The following is a 16,232-nucleotide window of genomic DNA, read 5'->3' as shown; positions in this document are numbered from 1 at the left end:
CCCTAAAACTTATTTATAAGACATTTTCCCAAACCTACACCACATTGTAATGTTGCATGAAGTTTTTGGCTACTATCCTGAAAGGACTAGCACCGCTGAGTCATCAAATCTTTGCAGAAAACACAAACACAGGCCTGCATTTTATTTCTATAATATATCATTCTCAACTTACCTCAGTCAGAAGTGAATGTACTTCTGATGGTTTTCTCACAGAATCTTGTATACTCTTAAAAATAAAGGTTCTTTCCATCTATGATTCTATGAAGAACCTTGAACCAGACATAGATGCCTCATTAGCGGCTGTTTCTATGGGCCGCGATACGTAAGCCATGTGGTCAAAGTTGGCCTGAACACTCAAGAGCAAATTTACTGTGCGTCTGCAACCATAGTTCGATGCATGTATGATTATCTATAACTGCAATAGACTTCAGCAGATGATTTGGTAACACTTTATTTTACAGTGTCCTTGTTACATATGTTACATGTAATTACCATAGTAATAACAGTAAATTATGCCTAATTACATGCAATTAACCCTCAACCAAATTCTAATCCTACCCTAACCCTATAGTAAGTACATGTAATTCATTAATATTACACTGTACTTAAATATTTAATTACACTGTAACAATGACACCTTAAAATAAAGTGTAACCGATTATTTTGCTATACTAACACAATACAACAAGATGAAGGCGTTAGTTAACTCAACATTAAAAGGTTATTGGTTACACTTTACAATAAGGTAAGGTTCATTAGTTAACATTAGTTAACTACCTTAGTTAACATGAACTAAGAATGAACAGTACTTCTACAGCCTTTATTTATCTTAGTTAATATTAATTTCAACATTTACTAATACATTATTAAAATCAAAGATTGTATTTGTTAACATTAGTTAATGCACTGTGAGATAACGTGAACAAACAATAAACAGCTGTATGTTTATTAACTAACAGAGATTAACTTATACAGTAACAAATGTATTGCTCATTGTTAGTTCATGTTAGTTAATACATTAACTAATGTTAACTAATGAACCTTATTGTAAAGTGTTACCAGGTTATCTTTTTAGTTTAAAAACCTGTAATATTAAGTTAATAAATACAAAACCCCCAAACTACCACATTCTCACCTGTAAAAGGTAATAAATAACGGAGATTTCACAACCAGAATCTATGCAATGGTATGTCGTCACTGATTCTTACTTGAGTGACGACAAGTTAACCGTTCCAAGATGGTGGGCGCCGACGTGTCGATTGTGGCTTCTATGTATACACATCTAAGCCTTTAAAATCCATGGAACCTTTTCATTGCACAAAAGGTTCTTTATAGTGAACTTTTTTTTTTTTTAAGAGTGTAGAGGTGTAAAAAAGTACCACGTTGGTACCAAGTTGATACTAATAAAAGGAATGTAACAATACCGTTATTTTTATGTTAAACCAATTGTTATATACTGACAAGATTAACAAGGTTTTGGTATTGACTACATGTCTACTACTACTTTTTTAGTATGTTGCCTTATATCATCATTTGTGTTTTCATTGTACATGTGTTTATGTGTTCATTATCAAGATGGCAAGTGAGAGGAACCTCCTGGGGACACATTTGGTGAAGAAAAACGATGAGCTGAAACTACTCTACGAAAAGATAAAAATTCAACAGTCCATCATGAACAAGGGCGATCTTTATTACAACGAAAGAGTGGAGGATATCAGACTCTTGAAGCTAGAGATCAAGAAGCAAAGAAGAGAAAAGAACATCCTGAACAAGGCCACCTCAAATGTGGAGGACCTCAGGTAACACAAGGGGGTGTAGTTTCTGTTCATATATGAAAGAGTTTTTATATATGGAAGAGTGGGCTTAGTGCGATTTCATGACGTCAGAGATCGATTCCCTTGGTTTGTGTGAAAGCTGTTTACGGTTCATGTAGACTGCAGTATGGCAGTGGTATGAAAGTAATCTGGCATAATATTGTGAAAGGGAAACACTTGATGCACTTTTGATTCACGATCAAACTTTGATGGCACAAATGTAATCTTTTTTTTACGTCTAACGCTCTAAAACATCATAGAGGCAGGTGTTTGATTGCTTTTCTGCAACACTCATGTACTCTTTAGAGGTATAATGACATAATGATTAGGCCTCAATCAAAGATACATACGGCACAGAGAGACAAAGCTAATTGGGTATTTGTCATATAATTCCCCTGTCAGTATTGACCCCGCAAGATGTTTATTGATATTTTCAAAAGCCGCAATTCACCACTCTCAATAACAGTCACTTTTTTTTGTCACAAAAGACATGCGATAAAAATTACTTTTAATGGAGTTCTTGGCTGGGTAAAAAGGAGGCATCAACTGCTCACTGTGGAAAATGAGGGAACGTTTGAAAGCACTGGTAGGTCTCGCATCTAAAGCCAGATCTATAATAGATGGGTTTTACTAACTCTCTACTGGTTATTTTAGTAATGTGAGGACTGGGGATGAGTTCACATAAAGTTTCTCTTCTATCTCTCAGGCCATTGCAAAGTCGCTAAATATTCAGTGACTATGAATTATGTACAGAAATGTCCATTGTTCCAAAATGATTGAATTAATTTTACATTTCAGAGACCTTTATTTAATGCTTAAATAGCAAAAATCCATATATTCATTAAAAAGTTAAAAAAGAAGTGTCAAGCGACAAGCATATGAAAATGAATAATATGAATAGTACACTAGTGCTCTTTTTCTGACTTTTAACACTTGTTCAAAAACACTGATTCAATCAGGCACAATAAGAAATAACAAAACGAGTAAATGACTAAATAAATGACTCATTAATTGCTTACTCAACGATTCGTTCATAGCTTTGATTTATGAATGGAAGAAAGAAGTAACTATGGCTGAACTTAAAATCACATACTTGCATACTACTCTTACTATTTCTGCCATATAAATAATTGATAAAAGCAGTTGAGTATGCGGTTCCAATTTTAGCCTGTCTTTATGAGTGAGCCATTGAAAAATTCACTCAAATGATTCATGCACAACATTGATTAATTACAGAAGGAAACACGTGACTCTTTATGAGTGAGTCATTGAATCACTCATTGAATTCACTCAAACTATACGTCCACAACATTTATTCATTCAACAAGCGATTGTGTTTATGAGTGACTCATTCAATTATTTACTCAAATGATTCATTCACAACAGATTTATTCAAGAACAAAACAAGCGGGTGTATATGAGGGAGCCCTTGAATCATTCACTAAAACAGTTCATTTACAGCTATAATTCATTAATGAAAAAAAACAGTGACTGTCTTAATGAGCAAGTTTAAATCATTCACTCAAATAATTTACTCAAAGTGGTGATTCATTCAAGAATGAAACAACTGTATGTTTCTCTGAGATAACAGAAGGGCTAAACACTTCTTTTTTATTAGTCCATAGACTTCACATCCATGAAACATGATTTTCTTGTCAGCTGCAGTTGGATTGACATTCTCATTTCAGAGCTTTTTCTTGCTTCAAAAACTCTGTATATTTTAAATGCATTTATCTGCTAAAAAGTGAGCAGTCACATCTCTCTCCAAACCAGCCATGCCCCATAGCACCTTTAACTCTCAACAGAAAACATAGACGAGTCATAATCCTTCCTATATTCTGAAACATATGTGAGCATCAAAAAGCTAGTGGTAAGGTTTCAGAGAGACTAGTCAGCAGCCGCTGTGCCAGATGGGTTGACTTGATGCCGAGCTTGGATGCCAAGATCTCTGCAGATATACAATCCTCCTTGGTAAACAGGTGGCAAATTTGAGTCATTATTGCTGTCATCAGTGCAATGTAGTTCCCTCAAAGACGCTGACTGTAGCATATCGGTGCCTGGGAGTGAAGAAATATTTCCTTTAGGCATGATTAGGGTTTCTGGGACAAGTCTATGAAAGGAAAGTCTCATGAGAAACTGACATCCTTCTATGTTTACATTTATACATTTAGCAGATGCTTTCATCCAAAGCGACTTACAAACGAAGAATGCGATAAAATCTGAGTTTCTTCCAGTAATATGACTATGTGCTACAATACAAAGTTCCAAAAATTGCCTAAGATATTTTTTTTTTTTTTTTTTACAATTTTTGAAAGAAGTTCGCTATGCTCTCCAGGGCTGCATTTATTTGATCATTTGAGTAATTGTCAGCATGCAGTTGCAAAAATGCATAAACAAAAGTGCTAGATCTATTTGCAAGCAGTTTTAATTAAAAAAAAAATCTCAAAATATATGCTGTTCAAAACATGGTGACCAGAACAACCACTTATTTATGATGACTGAACCAAACACAGGGCTATAAATACACAGATACCCCTTTTCCACCAGAATGACACACGTTCTGTAGCCAGGGCCTGTTCTGTGCCAGGCGAACTGGAGCCCGTCGCAAATCTGCCACATGTTTCCACAGAATTGATTAACAAACTTTGATGTAACACTGCTATGTATTGTTTACCTGACTATAACAGTCTAAAAAAACACATTGCACGTCCCAGTGTTTTTGCAGGCAGTGCGGCACTTCTGTTTTGCTGTTCACAGTACCAGGAGTGATTCTAGCAACCTGAGGTCTTGACTAATAATGCTACCTATTGGATTGTGCTACTAACACTAAATGTACATTTATGGGTAGGTTTATGGTTTGGGGTAGGTATGGAATGTCACTTCAGAATTAAAATTTCCTGATAATTTACTAACCCCTACGTCATCCAAGATATTCATGTCTTTTTTTCTTCAGTTGAAAAGAAATTAAGGTTTTTGAGGAAAACATTCCAGGATTTGTCTCCATATAGTCGACTTCAACGGTTATCAACGTGTTGAAGGTCCAAATTTCAGTTTCGATGCAGCTTCAAAGGGCTCTACACGATCCCAGCCGGGGAATAAGGGTCTTAACTAACGAAACGATGTGTCATTTAAAGAAAACAAAAAGTCATTTATGTACTTTTTGACCACAAATGCTCGTCTTGCTCTAGCTGTGATTCTCAACACATTACGTAATCACGTTGAAAGGTCACACGTGACGTAGGTGGAGTATACCGACCTAGTGTTTACAAAGCGAACGTGCAAAGACTAAGTCAAACGCTCTTTACAAAAAATAAAAAAAATAAAAGGTAAAATAACGATATTGGATGAGTTTTGAAGTTGGAGGAGAAAATGAGATCAAGTTTTTTGCCCTAATCTACATTTTCCGCCTGCGTCAGTTTACCGCCTGACCTTTCCAATGTGATTACGTAATGCGTGAAATTGGGAACGTGCGGTGTAAGATGAGCATTTGTGGTTAAAAGTATATATATTTTTATTTTTTAAATAAAAAAATATACCTTTATTCCTCTGCTGGGATCGTGTAGAGCCCTTTGAGAATGCATTTTGGACCTTCAACCCGTTGATAACCGTTGAAGTCCACTATATGGAGAAAAATCCTGTAATGTTTTCCTCAAAAACCTTAATTTCTTTTCTACTGAAGAAAGAAAGACATGATTATCTTGGAAGACGCAGGGGTGTGTAAATTATCAGTAAAATTCTGAAGTGAACTTATCCTTTAATAAAGCCTCAAACTATGTCACACCGCATGATTGTTATGCTGTTAGCAAAATCTGATAGGTAGCATTTTTCGTTGTCACATTTTTTGTTACTGGAGTTGAACCGATCCTAAGGCTGGGAAACACATTTTCTTCAATCGAAATGCACGGAATGGTTCAAAATAGGACACGGGCCAGGAACCCGCACTGAAACCGTGTCCCTGGAAAAGGGGTAAGAGAAACACTAGGGACTAAACAAGGTAATTAACAAGACACAGATGATACACATGAGGGCAAATCAAAAACCATGGCAACAGAAGAACATTAACAAAAAGAAAGAACACAGGAAACTGAACTAAGAACAGTCCTAAACAAACTTTCCTGAAGCAAAACACAAACACACACCAGACATGACATATTGTGAAATATTATTACAATTCAAAATAACTGTTTTTTTTTTCAAGATGTAATGTAATTTATTCATGTGATGCAAAGTTGAATTTTCATCAATCATTACTCCAGTCTTTAGTGTCACATGATCTTTCAGAAATCATTCTGATATGCTGATTTGCTGCTCAAGAAATGTTTTTATTATAATTATCAATGTTGAAAACAGTTTGTCCTTAGTCAGCTTTTGTGGAAATTTTGATGGAAGGAAGATTCATAAGAATTTTCTTTTAATTTTTTTTGGTAACAATGTATAAGTTTTTACTTTAACTTTATATAAATGTACTCACTGCATCGTAGCTAATGAAAAGCATTAATTTCTTAAACCATTTTGAATTGACAAATGCGCTGGCGTGTTCACTCACATTTTTTTTTTCTGATAGCAGCGGAAAGAACTTAAAATACTTAAAAAGGACTTTAAAAAGTCATTTTTGATACATCATCCAAAACTATAAAGTGTCTACTTTTTTAGAGAGATCTTACTGACCTCAGCCTTTTGAATAGTAATGTACTTCTCAGTTTACTTTGTTGTGTCAAAGGAATTGCTCACACTTCATAAAGAGATATCCAGGAATCTCATAGTAAGATATCTTGTAACATATCAGAATAGCATGTATTAATGACGCTTCAAAAAGATCCTAAAGAGTTCAAATAGGAGTCAATCTATTCCTGTAGAGTGATCTAAGGAGAGTTGCTGTACCGTTGTCGTCACCTACTGAAGCGGAAGGTGACAATTTTGACTTGACACCACTGTGTTAGTTTGTCAAGTCATGGGCCCCTGAACTCTTATCAACAAGCTTGTGATTGTCATAAATAATTCCCTGCCTCTGTGCAACTTAGCAATTCAATTGTGCAATACACAACCACAAATGAAGCTGAATAAAAAATGGATGAAAATTCCTCCAGTTCATAAGAACTGTGCTCAAATGTTCCAAGAAAACTTACTTGTCTCAACATCCACTCAATAGTGAGAGAGAGAGAGAGAGAGAGAGAGAGAGAGAGAGAGAGAGAGAGAGAGAGAGAGAGAGAGAGAGAGAGAGAGAGAGAGAGAGAGAGAGAGAGAGAGAGAGAGAGAGAGAGAGAGAGAGAGAGAGAGAGAGAGAGAGAGAGAGAGAGAGAGAGAGAGAGAGAGAGAGAGAGAGAGAGAGAGAGAGAGAGAGAGAGAGAGAGAGAGAGAGAGAGAGAGAGAGAGAGAGAGAGAGAGAGAGAGAGAGAGAGAGAGAGAGAGAGAGAGAGAGAGAGAGAGAGAGAGAGAGAGAGAGAGAGAATGATTGGAATGTAAATGCAACTATTTTCTTAATAATGACAGTCAAATGAACTCTACGTCTCAAAAGAGATTGCAATCAAAGCTCATGTACATAATGATAATGTATGCAATTTTAAATTATACCGAGATACATTCTCAGACATTTCACTCTACCCACCAGGTCATCATGTGTTATCAGTGCTCGAAGTGGGCTGGTACACACCAGTACTTCTATATTTTAGTCTGTAGCGTACCCTCACTTTTTCTCACATACAGACACTTCTCACATGTTGCCTGTACTCTGACCACCCAGGCCTTCCTTTAAATAGCTTCAATGTAGTTCACTACTTTGTATTAGTGGTTTGTGATGTAACTATCTATTTTTTTAATGGGCAGATTGACTGAAGTAGAAGTACTTTTAGTAAATTGCAGCTTGGAAAGCAACAATTTCAATGTAGCTTCCCAGAGAATCACCGTATATTAAATGTATGGAACTGATTTTTCTCATACCAATGAGACCATGATAATTCATTCCATAATGATCTAAATTCTGTTTCACTTTGCCTGTAATATTCATTAGAATAATAAAATCACGAAGTGGAATGAACAATACAGAGTACGGACCAATGATTTGAAAGTGTGTGTTTATGTGTGTGTGAGAGATTTTTCTTTGATCCAGCTTTGAAGCAAATTATTACGTTGGGTGTTTGTCTACTGTAATGAGGAGGTCTTTCCATTTCAAATGATTTCAAAGAGCCCATACTCCTAAATAAATTATGTTTGGCTAACTCTGCCTGAATCACATGGTTACCCTTACGGTGCACTTCACTTCAATTTAAACAGCTCTTGCACGAGCATTAGTATATGTTCTACTGCTCTCGAACTTTTCCCTGCTCCCCTCCATTCCCCCTGTTTTTATTGCATTAGAGGAACATTATATAATTGCTTTATTGAAATATGGAAAGGAATAGAAAGAAAAACAGTATGAGAGAGCGAGAGAGGGTGGGGGTGGGGTGGGATTGGGTCTTGGAGACCTTACCTTTGACATTTTATCTCACTGGTGCACAATTTCTGGACAGAGTCCTTGGACTCTTTCACAGCTCATTGTTTTATATGTGTACTGCTGTAGGCTGTGAATGCTCTCTTTTTTCTCTCTTCCTCCATATCTGCCTCACACCAGTGCCCACTAGCACTTGTCCTCCATCCTTTCTTTCTTTATTACTCTATTTTCTCTTTTAACCGTGAACATTTCTTGTTCAGCAACCAGTATATCATTGAAATGTGTCATTTTCAACGAATTAAAAAGGAGAAAATGATGTGGCAACATGGCAAATGTGATGAAGTACGGTACATCATACTCCTCATGTCATACAGCTCAAAAGTACATTTACTCTACTTTGCACACTAGGGTTGCATGGCATGGTGCTAAAAACGGCCATGGTACCATAAATAATAATAATAATTAGAAATATAATTTAATATAATTCCTGAAGCATTGTCTAATGTCATGGATTATTCAGTATTGAAAAACGGTACCCTATTGTACACTCTGTGGGCTTTTTTAACGCAAAGTGTAAAAAAAAAAAAAATCATTGTATGGTCCTCCTTTTATCCACATCTGGTTGTACTAGGTGAAGCATATAGAACAAGACCATGTCTTCCTCCCATGTATCCTCTGACTCAATAAATGGCAACTTAAAAAGCAGCTGAGTGGCATTCTAACAGACGAATTACCAGTAATCCGCTTCCATTCAGATCAGTATGAATATTTCATAAGCATTAAATAAACGTTGCTGTAGCATTGGCTAACTGCTAGCTGAGCTACCTAGAACCTTACTTGTAACATTCCACAATAGGCTGCTTTGCTCAATCAAACAAGCCAAAGATGCAATCCCTCAGATAATAGGGGCTTTATGCATGCAGTCTTTACACATGTCTTGGCAGCTGGTAAAACTCTGATTTAAATGAGGGATAGAAAAATATCAGCTTGCTTTTAGTTAAAAAAAAATAAAATAATTCTAAGCAATGCATAAAATACAGTCAGACAGCCATTATTGCAAAATAATCCCCGAAGCAGAGGGGTCTTGCAACATCCTGAAGTTTTATTTTTTTCAATAATGGCCAGTTGACTTCAGATTATCCAACTTGTGGCGAATTACTTTCCAAAATAGTTGGCGTTTGCCCTATCAAAGTCAAGTTTTCCAGAAAACTTGAATTCTAGATTATTGGTCTGGACCAAAAAAGAAAAAGATTGTAGTCCTGGTTTACTTAGCATTTTTCACTGTAATTTTTAACACATAACTTAAAGATACAAACCAGAGAAAAATGGCTTTATAGACGTATATTTTACAATTGAACTTACCAAACATCCAAAACAATGCGAACCGCACCAGTGTTGGTCTGGAAGCTGAAGAGCTGGGTCTTGGTCTGCATGTTTGTTGCGCACCAGGGTTCGGATGGCAGCTGCCACACTTAGGCCTATTCAAATTAACCGCGCTAACAGAGCAATCGCAACGGAGTTTGTTTTAATCCAACCAAACCTGCCAAGTGTGAACACACACTAAATCAGCTCTTTCCAATAGTTTCCAAACAGGTTTCCCAAACACCCCCACCATCCTTCACTGTGTAAAACAAGTAGTACCACTATTACATTATTAACAATATTGGTTGAAGTTGGCAGAGAGACAACTTTTTTCAAAAATTTTGAGATCGCAATAGACGTGAAGGACTATAATGCGTTAAAGGGTTAGTTCAGCCAAAAATGCTAAAAAATTCTGTCAGTATTTACTCACCCTCATGTTGTTCCAACCTCGTAAGACCTTCGTTCATCTTCGGAACACGAATTAAGATATTTTTGATGAAATCTGAGAGCTGGATCACTCTTCCATAGGCTTCTAAGGGATTGAAACTTGCCAGCCCCGAAAAGTTATTAAAGATATCGTTAAAATAGTCCAAGTGACTACAGTGGCTCATCTTAAGTTTATCAAGCGACGAGAATACTTTTTGTTCGCAAAAAAAAAAGACTTTATTTCAACTATTCATTTCCTTCTTGTTGGGCCTCTAGTCAGTTAAATGTAGTCTGATAGCGTAGCGCTACGTAGCTACTAGAGGCCCAACGTCGTAGGCTCACTATTGGCCGACGCTGGTCATGTGTGTGATGTGTGTGACGTACAACAACAGAAGAACTGCGCTATATCACTAGTGAACTGACTAGAGGCCCACAGAGAAGGAAACGAATAGTTGAAATAAAGTCGTTATTTATTTATTTTTTGCGCACAAAAAGTATTCTTGTCGTTTGATAAACTTAAGATTGAGTCACTGTAGTCACTTGGACTATTTTAACGATATCTTAAATAACTTTTAGGGGCTGGCAAGCTTCAATCCCTTAAGAACCCTATGGAGGAGTGAACCAGCTCTCAGATTTAATCAAAAATATCATAATTCGTGTTCCGAAAATGAACGAAGGTCTTACGAGGTTGGAACAACATGAGGGTGAGTAATTACTGACAGAATTTTCATTTTTGGGTGAACTATCCCTTTAAGAGCTTGCTCAAGTACTGGGGAGCTAAACCATTTAGTGCTTTGTAAGTAATCAGCAATGTTTTAAAATGTATACGATGTTTAATAGGTAGCCAATGCATTGTTGACAGAACCGGGATAATATGGTCATACTTTCTGGTTCTGGTAACTCTAGCTGCTGTGTTTTGGACCACCTTTAGTTTTTTGCGTGTAGGGCAACCCCCCATAATAACATTGCAATAATCTAACCTTGATGACATGAACGCATTAACTAATTGTTCTGGATTTGTCATTGAGAGCATATGGCGTAATTTAGATATATTTTTAAGATGGATAAATGCAGTTTTACAGATACTAGACACGTGACTTCCAAATGAAAGAATAGTATCAAAGAGCACACCCAGGTTCCTAATCGACTGCGAAGACTTGACAGAGCAGCCATCAAGTGTTAGACAGTATTCTAGGTTATTACATGAGGAGTTTTTTTGACAATAATTAGAATCTCTGTTTTTTCAGAATTAAGTAGTAGGAAATTACTAGTCATCCGGTTTTTTATATCAGCTATGCATTCGTTAATTTTGTGAATTGGCAAATTTCGTCAGGGCGTGAAGAAATATAGAGCTGAGTATCATCGGCATAACAGTGGAAACTAATGCCATGCTTCCTAATGATTTCTCCTATGGGTAGCATGTACAGAGTGAACAGCCCAGGGCTGTCACAGAGACAGGTGGGATATCTCAAGACACCCATTTCAGTGATATCTGTCAGGTTATAGAGACATTCTATGTGTGTTCTTTAAAAGAATCACTTGCAGTAGCTTTAGAATGGTATGCTGTATGTGGAAGTGCTACGGGTTATGGAAGGCGATTGTTAAGCCCAAAGTATACTGTTTTATGCGTACACTATAGCGTAAGCGTACAGTCGGTCAACGCATGCGCTCTCGAAAGTTTCATGTTTGTCTGTACTATTTTTCACCAGAAGTTATTACCGCTAAAAATGTCTTTGTATTCTTTTAAACTAAAGTTGCGGCTATCTCATAACAAGCGCTTGCCAATGCGGACATCTATTGTTGCAATCTCAGGTATTTTGTTGTTGTTGTTGTTGTTTTGACTCTTACGTTTTTTTTTCAACTGTGAAACAATGGTCCGGGCCAGTGTTGCCACCTAGTGGAACAACAGATGAGTGCTGTGCATATGCAACTGTACAGTACAAACTATACTTTAATGTTTGCAGGCCCTATCACACACCCGGAGCAATGCAACGCCATGCGCGATGCAAGTGTTTTTTGCTAGTTTCAGCCTGACGTAGTTATAATTTTCACGTGTTGCACTATGTTGTTTAAATAGCAAATGTATTTGTGCCCATTTTTGCGCCCATGGGCGTGCTGGTCTGAAAACGAGGTGTGTTCAGGTGCATTGTTGGCACATTGCTATTTTTGAGGCAACTGAAAATCTTTAAATAACAAAAAAAATATTATTTTCTTTAGCAATACTTTTTTGTTATTTAAATCCGTGCTCCGGATTACGAAAAGGAAAGTATCCTTGTCATTGTGGACTAGCTAATTGTCCTTGAGACGCTGAGGGAAAACAATACTACTGGGTAGTTCCAAAACTTGAACTGGATAAACAGATTGGGAGCCTCCAGCCTATATACTCACTTCTGAGAAGTCCCGGAAAATGTGCACCAGACTATTAAAAAAAGGAGTCGTAAGTACAAATTAAAATGTTTGACAAAAACCGCAGACAATTTAGACTGTTTTTGTTAGGGATATTTTTCTTTTTACATCTTTTTCTCCTCCTAACTGACTATTTTGAGCAATTTTTTTCTGTGGATTACTGTTGAGATTACTGATTGTCTTTTGAACTGGACTAATTTTGTTTCCTTTTTGAAAGCCTGTTTTTGTGACTGGACAATTTTTTAATGGATTTTTGGTTTTGTTTTTCTTCTTTCCTCTCTGACCAAAAAAGCCAATTTTGAAACACTTGAAATTGTGCATCTTGTGAATATACATATTTGAATGCAATTATATGTGTCCTGTCGTATTTAATGGTTTGTGTTCTATTTGAGAGTGATTATTATTATTATTACTACATATATTATGTATTGATTACTGGTATAAATCCTTATCTCATTAAGTGACGGGTTTTGTGAAAGAAAAATCAGACCACACAAGATCTTTGTACGTTTTCTTTAACTGAAACTTAAATTAATGAGAGAAATCCTGTCTAGCACCCCAGCATATAATGAGTGTGGGAAAACGTTACAGCGTGCTTTAACCTCGCGCACAGGTAATTCCACCATGTAAATAGCGAATCCGCCATGGTGTGAGCGCAACTGGCTTTTAAAGGGAATGGGACATGAGACTCTGATTGGTTTATTGCACGTTACGCCCAAAACACACCAATTACTCACTAAGAGAATAGGGACAACCCTTTTAGACCATGCGCCGGGTGCGCTGACCATTTTTCCCGTCGTTAAACTAGCAAAGTGGATTCGGACACGGCCTAAGTGCACTTGCGCCGTGCGCTTTAGATCATGCACTTAGATCGTTAAAATAGGGCCCTGCGACTTGTGAGTTAGTGGGAGGATTCAAACGTTAATGGTGCTGATGATAGTTGGGCCTGTACACAGTAACAAGTCCAATTCTTGACATCATTGCCTTTTGTTGTATGCCTTTTTTCTCCTATTGTATGCAAAAATGTGTGTGGTGCAACTGGAAAGAACTCGTTCTGCAACACAGGGAAATGTGTGTGTGTGTGGGCGTGAGTCCTGAACTCTATAAGCGTGTTGATTAAAGTTTAAGTCCCTGATATCAACCCTGTCTTCCTGAATAAATCAATCTATATACCCCAACCCATTCTTTTTTTCTGCCTTCCGTATCTTCATGCAGATCTCAGTCGAAACAACAGCAAAGATGCCTAGAAAGAGGAATACAAACTAAAACACTAAGAGAACCATATTGAAATAAAGCATGTTTTTTTCCCATTCTAAATCAGTTATTTATTTGTCACAGTGGAATTAATTTGTTGACAGCGAAAGATGGATGGCTTGCTTTCTTTTAGTGGACAGTGATGCATTTATGCAAAATACAATTGAGAAGAGAGAATGGTGAGAGCAGAAAAACAAAAGCTTTGCCAAAAACACAATTAAACTGCATAAATGAAGGCCAAAGCCAGCAAAAGGCTGCTTTTATTTCCTCCAATCTGGACAGGAAATTCTTTCAAGGCTCTATTGTTCTTTGTAAGGTGCAGTAAAATGACCATTGACTAAGATTAATATGAGCAATGATGTGGTAATTACTGGCTGCTCTTGTGTCACATTTTATGTTACAGTATTCTCTGTCTTATATGTAGTATATCTTTTGAGTGTAGAAAAACAGCCATGTATTTGAATGCACACAAAGCTAAGAAGCTTTTATTTGGGACAGATCAAACTGAGTGCCACTAAAAGTATTTTATTAAAGCTCCAGGAAAAGATGCTGGCTTCCAGAAGTGCTGGATTTCCCAGATATAAACTTATGTCAAGCACTAGAGTAATCGAAGTGCAACATGAAGAAAGTCTCTGTGTTTCAGGGTCGGATTAGACCTGTCTTGAGCAGAGTGATCAGTTATCCCTGAAATAATTATTCTGCTCACCTGATAAATGTTTGGAAGTAGTGCTGGCAATCTTGGCTTACCATTTGCATTCCAATAAATTATTTCTGTTTTGAAGAACATACAGAATAGGCCTCATTAAAAGCTGTTTTCTTGATTAAGTTGGTCTTAATAACGCAGGAATGTTAGAATTGAATCTATTATTGCTCAGAGATTGTCAACCTACCTATTAAAGAATGGCTTCATTGACACTTCAGTTCAAAAAGCGGGCATTCCAGGGTTCTCAGGATGCTTAGAACACATCAATGTTATCTGGCAACAAATTCAATCAGCTAAAAAGAAGAGGGAGGAGCTCCATGTGACATTCCTGGATTTGGCTAATGCATATGGTTCAGTGCCACATGAGCTTCTTTGGGCAGCATTTGATTTTTTCAGGTTACCGATGTCGATAACAAATTAAGTGAAAGCCTATTTTGGAGATTTGCAGTTTAGTTTCTCAACTCCAGAATTCAGCACTACATGGCAATGCTTAGAGGTTGTAATAATGGCAGGATGCACCATTTCTCCACTGGCTTTTACCATGGCAGTGGAAGTAAACATTAGGGCATCAAAATGGGCAGTAGGAGGAGAGCGCTTGGCTTCTGGGATGCGACTATCACCAATCAGAGCATACATGGATGACATGACAACCATGACTACAACAGTAGCTTGCACTAATCGGTTATTGGGTAAGTTAACCGATAACATTGAATGGGGACAAATGCAATTTAAGCCCTCTCAATCAAGGAGCATCTCGATAATTAAAGGCAAGGTAGTAGATAAAACATTCTTCATTAATGGTGAGGCAATACCAGCAGTTTCTGAGAAGCCAGTGAAGAGTCTTGGGAGATGGTACGATGGGGATCTTAAGGACACAGTTCGAGTGGGAGAAGTTAGACGACAAGCAGTGGAAGGGTAGAAGAGCATAAACAGCTGCGCTCTACCAGGTAAGCTAAAACTCTGGTGCTTTCAGTTTGGTCTACTGCTGAGGTTGCTGTGGTCACTGACTGTGTACAAGGTTGCTTTGACAACAGTGGATAAGCTGGAAGCGTTAATAAGTTGGAATGATTGGGAGTTCCACACTGCCTCAGCAGAGTGGGACTTTATAGTAAAGGAATATTGCAGCTGCCAGTCTCTGCTTTAACCGAGGAGTTTAAGTGTGCCAAGGTCAGACTGGAAATGACCTTAGTAGAGTCACGTGACAAATGTGTAAGGGAGGCAGCACCTGTGTTAAAAACTGGTAGAAATTGGTCAGCAAAGAAATCTGTGGAAGAGGCAAAGGCTGCCCTTCAAATTGGTGATATCGTGGGACAGGTACAGGATGGAAGAGGGAGTTTTGGTCTCAGTTTAGCTTCTCCTAAATGGCCTAAAAGGCAGCCCCAGCTCAAAGGAGGAAGCTGGTAGTCAATGAGGTGCGAAAGCAGGAGGAGAGGATGAGGTGCATAAAGGCCATTTCCCAGGCCAAGCAGGGAGAGTAGATAAGATGGGAGAGTGTGGAACAACGCAAGATGGGCTGGCAAGACCTTTGGTCAATGGAAGAGAGTAGGATCAGTTTCCTTATCAGGTCAACATATGATGTTGACAGGATGTAAGGTGGCTCTTAGCCAAGGTCGGTTTACTTGGCGCCATGACCAAGTACTCCGATGTTTGGCTTTAGCATTGGAAGACAAGCGTAACATGACCAATAAGTTGCCACTAGGGCTGTCACTTTACGTTCGAAAATCGATTGCACAATCGATCGGATCAACCAACACAAGTTTCGAAAACGAAAATAGGGAATCGATTTTAACTGCCTTTTTTTTTTTTTTTTTTACCAAAAATGTGTTTTAGTTTGACAGAT

At 37.5% G+C, this 16,232-nt stretch overlaps 1 protein-coding gene across 2 annotated transcripts in view; it reads left to right on the top strand.

The window, feature by feature from the left end:
• Positions 1–16,232, top strand: part of cfap58 (cilia and flagella associated protein 58) — a 152,949-nt gene that overhangs the window by 77,723 nt on the left and 58,994 nt on the right. For both annotated transcript variants that reach the window (XR_013207789.1, XM_077246258.1), the window contains exon 13: positions 1,576–1,799. Coding sequence is in view for 1 of the 2 variants with exons in the window: in XM_077246258.1 (XP_077102373.1) it covers positions 1,576–1,799 (224 nt within the window). In the remaining variant the exon portion in view is untranslated. The remainder of the gene's footprint in view (positions 1–1,575; positions 1,800–16,232) is intronic.

The sequence above is a fragment of the Siphateles boraxobius genome, unplaced genomic scaffold (assembly GCF_051911475.1).
Source record: "Siphateles boraxobius isolate OS27281-9 unplaced genomic scaffold, OSU_SipBor_1 29, whole genome shotgun sequence".
Classification (NCBI taxonomy): Eukaryota; Metazoa; Chordata; class Actinopteri; order Cypriniformes; family Leuciscidae; genus Siphateles; species Siphateles boraxobius.
The sequence above is the reverse complement of the archived record's forward strand: the minus strand, read 5'-3'. Positions and strand labels throughout refer to the sequence as shown.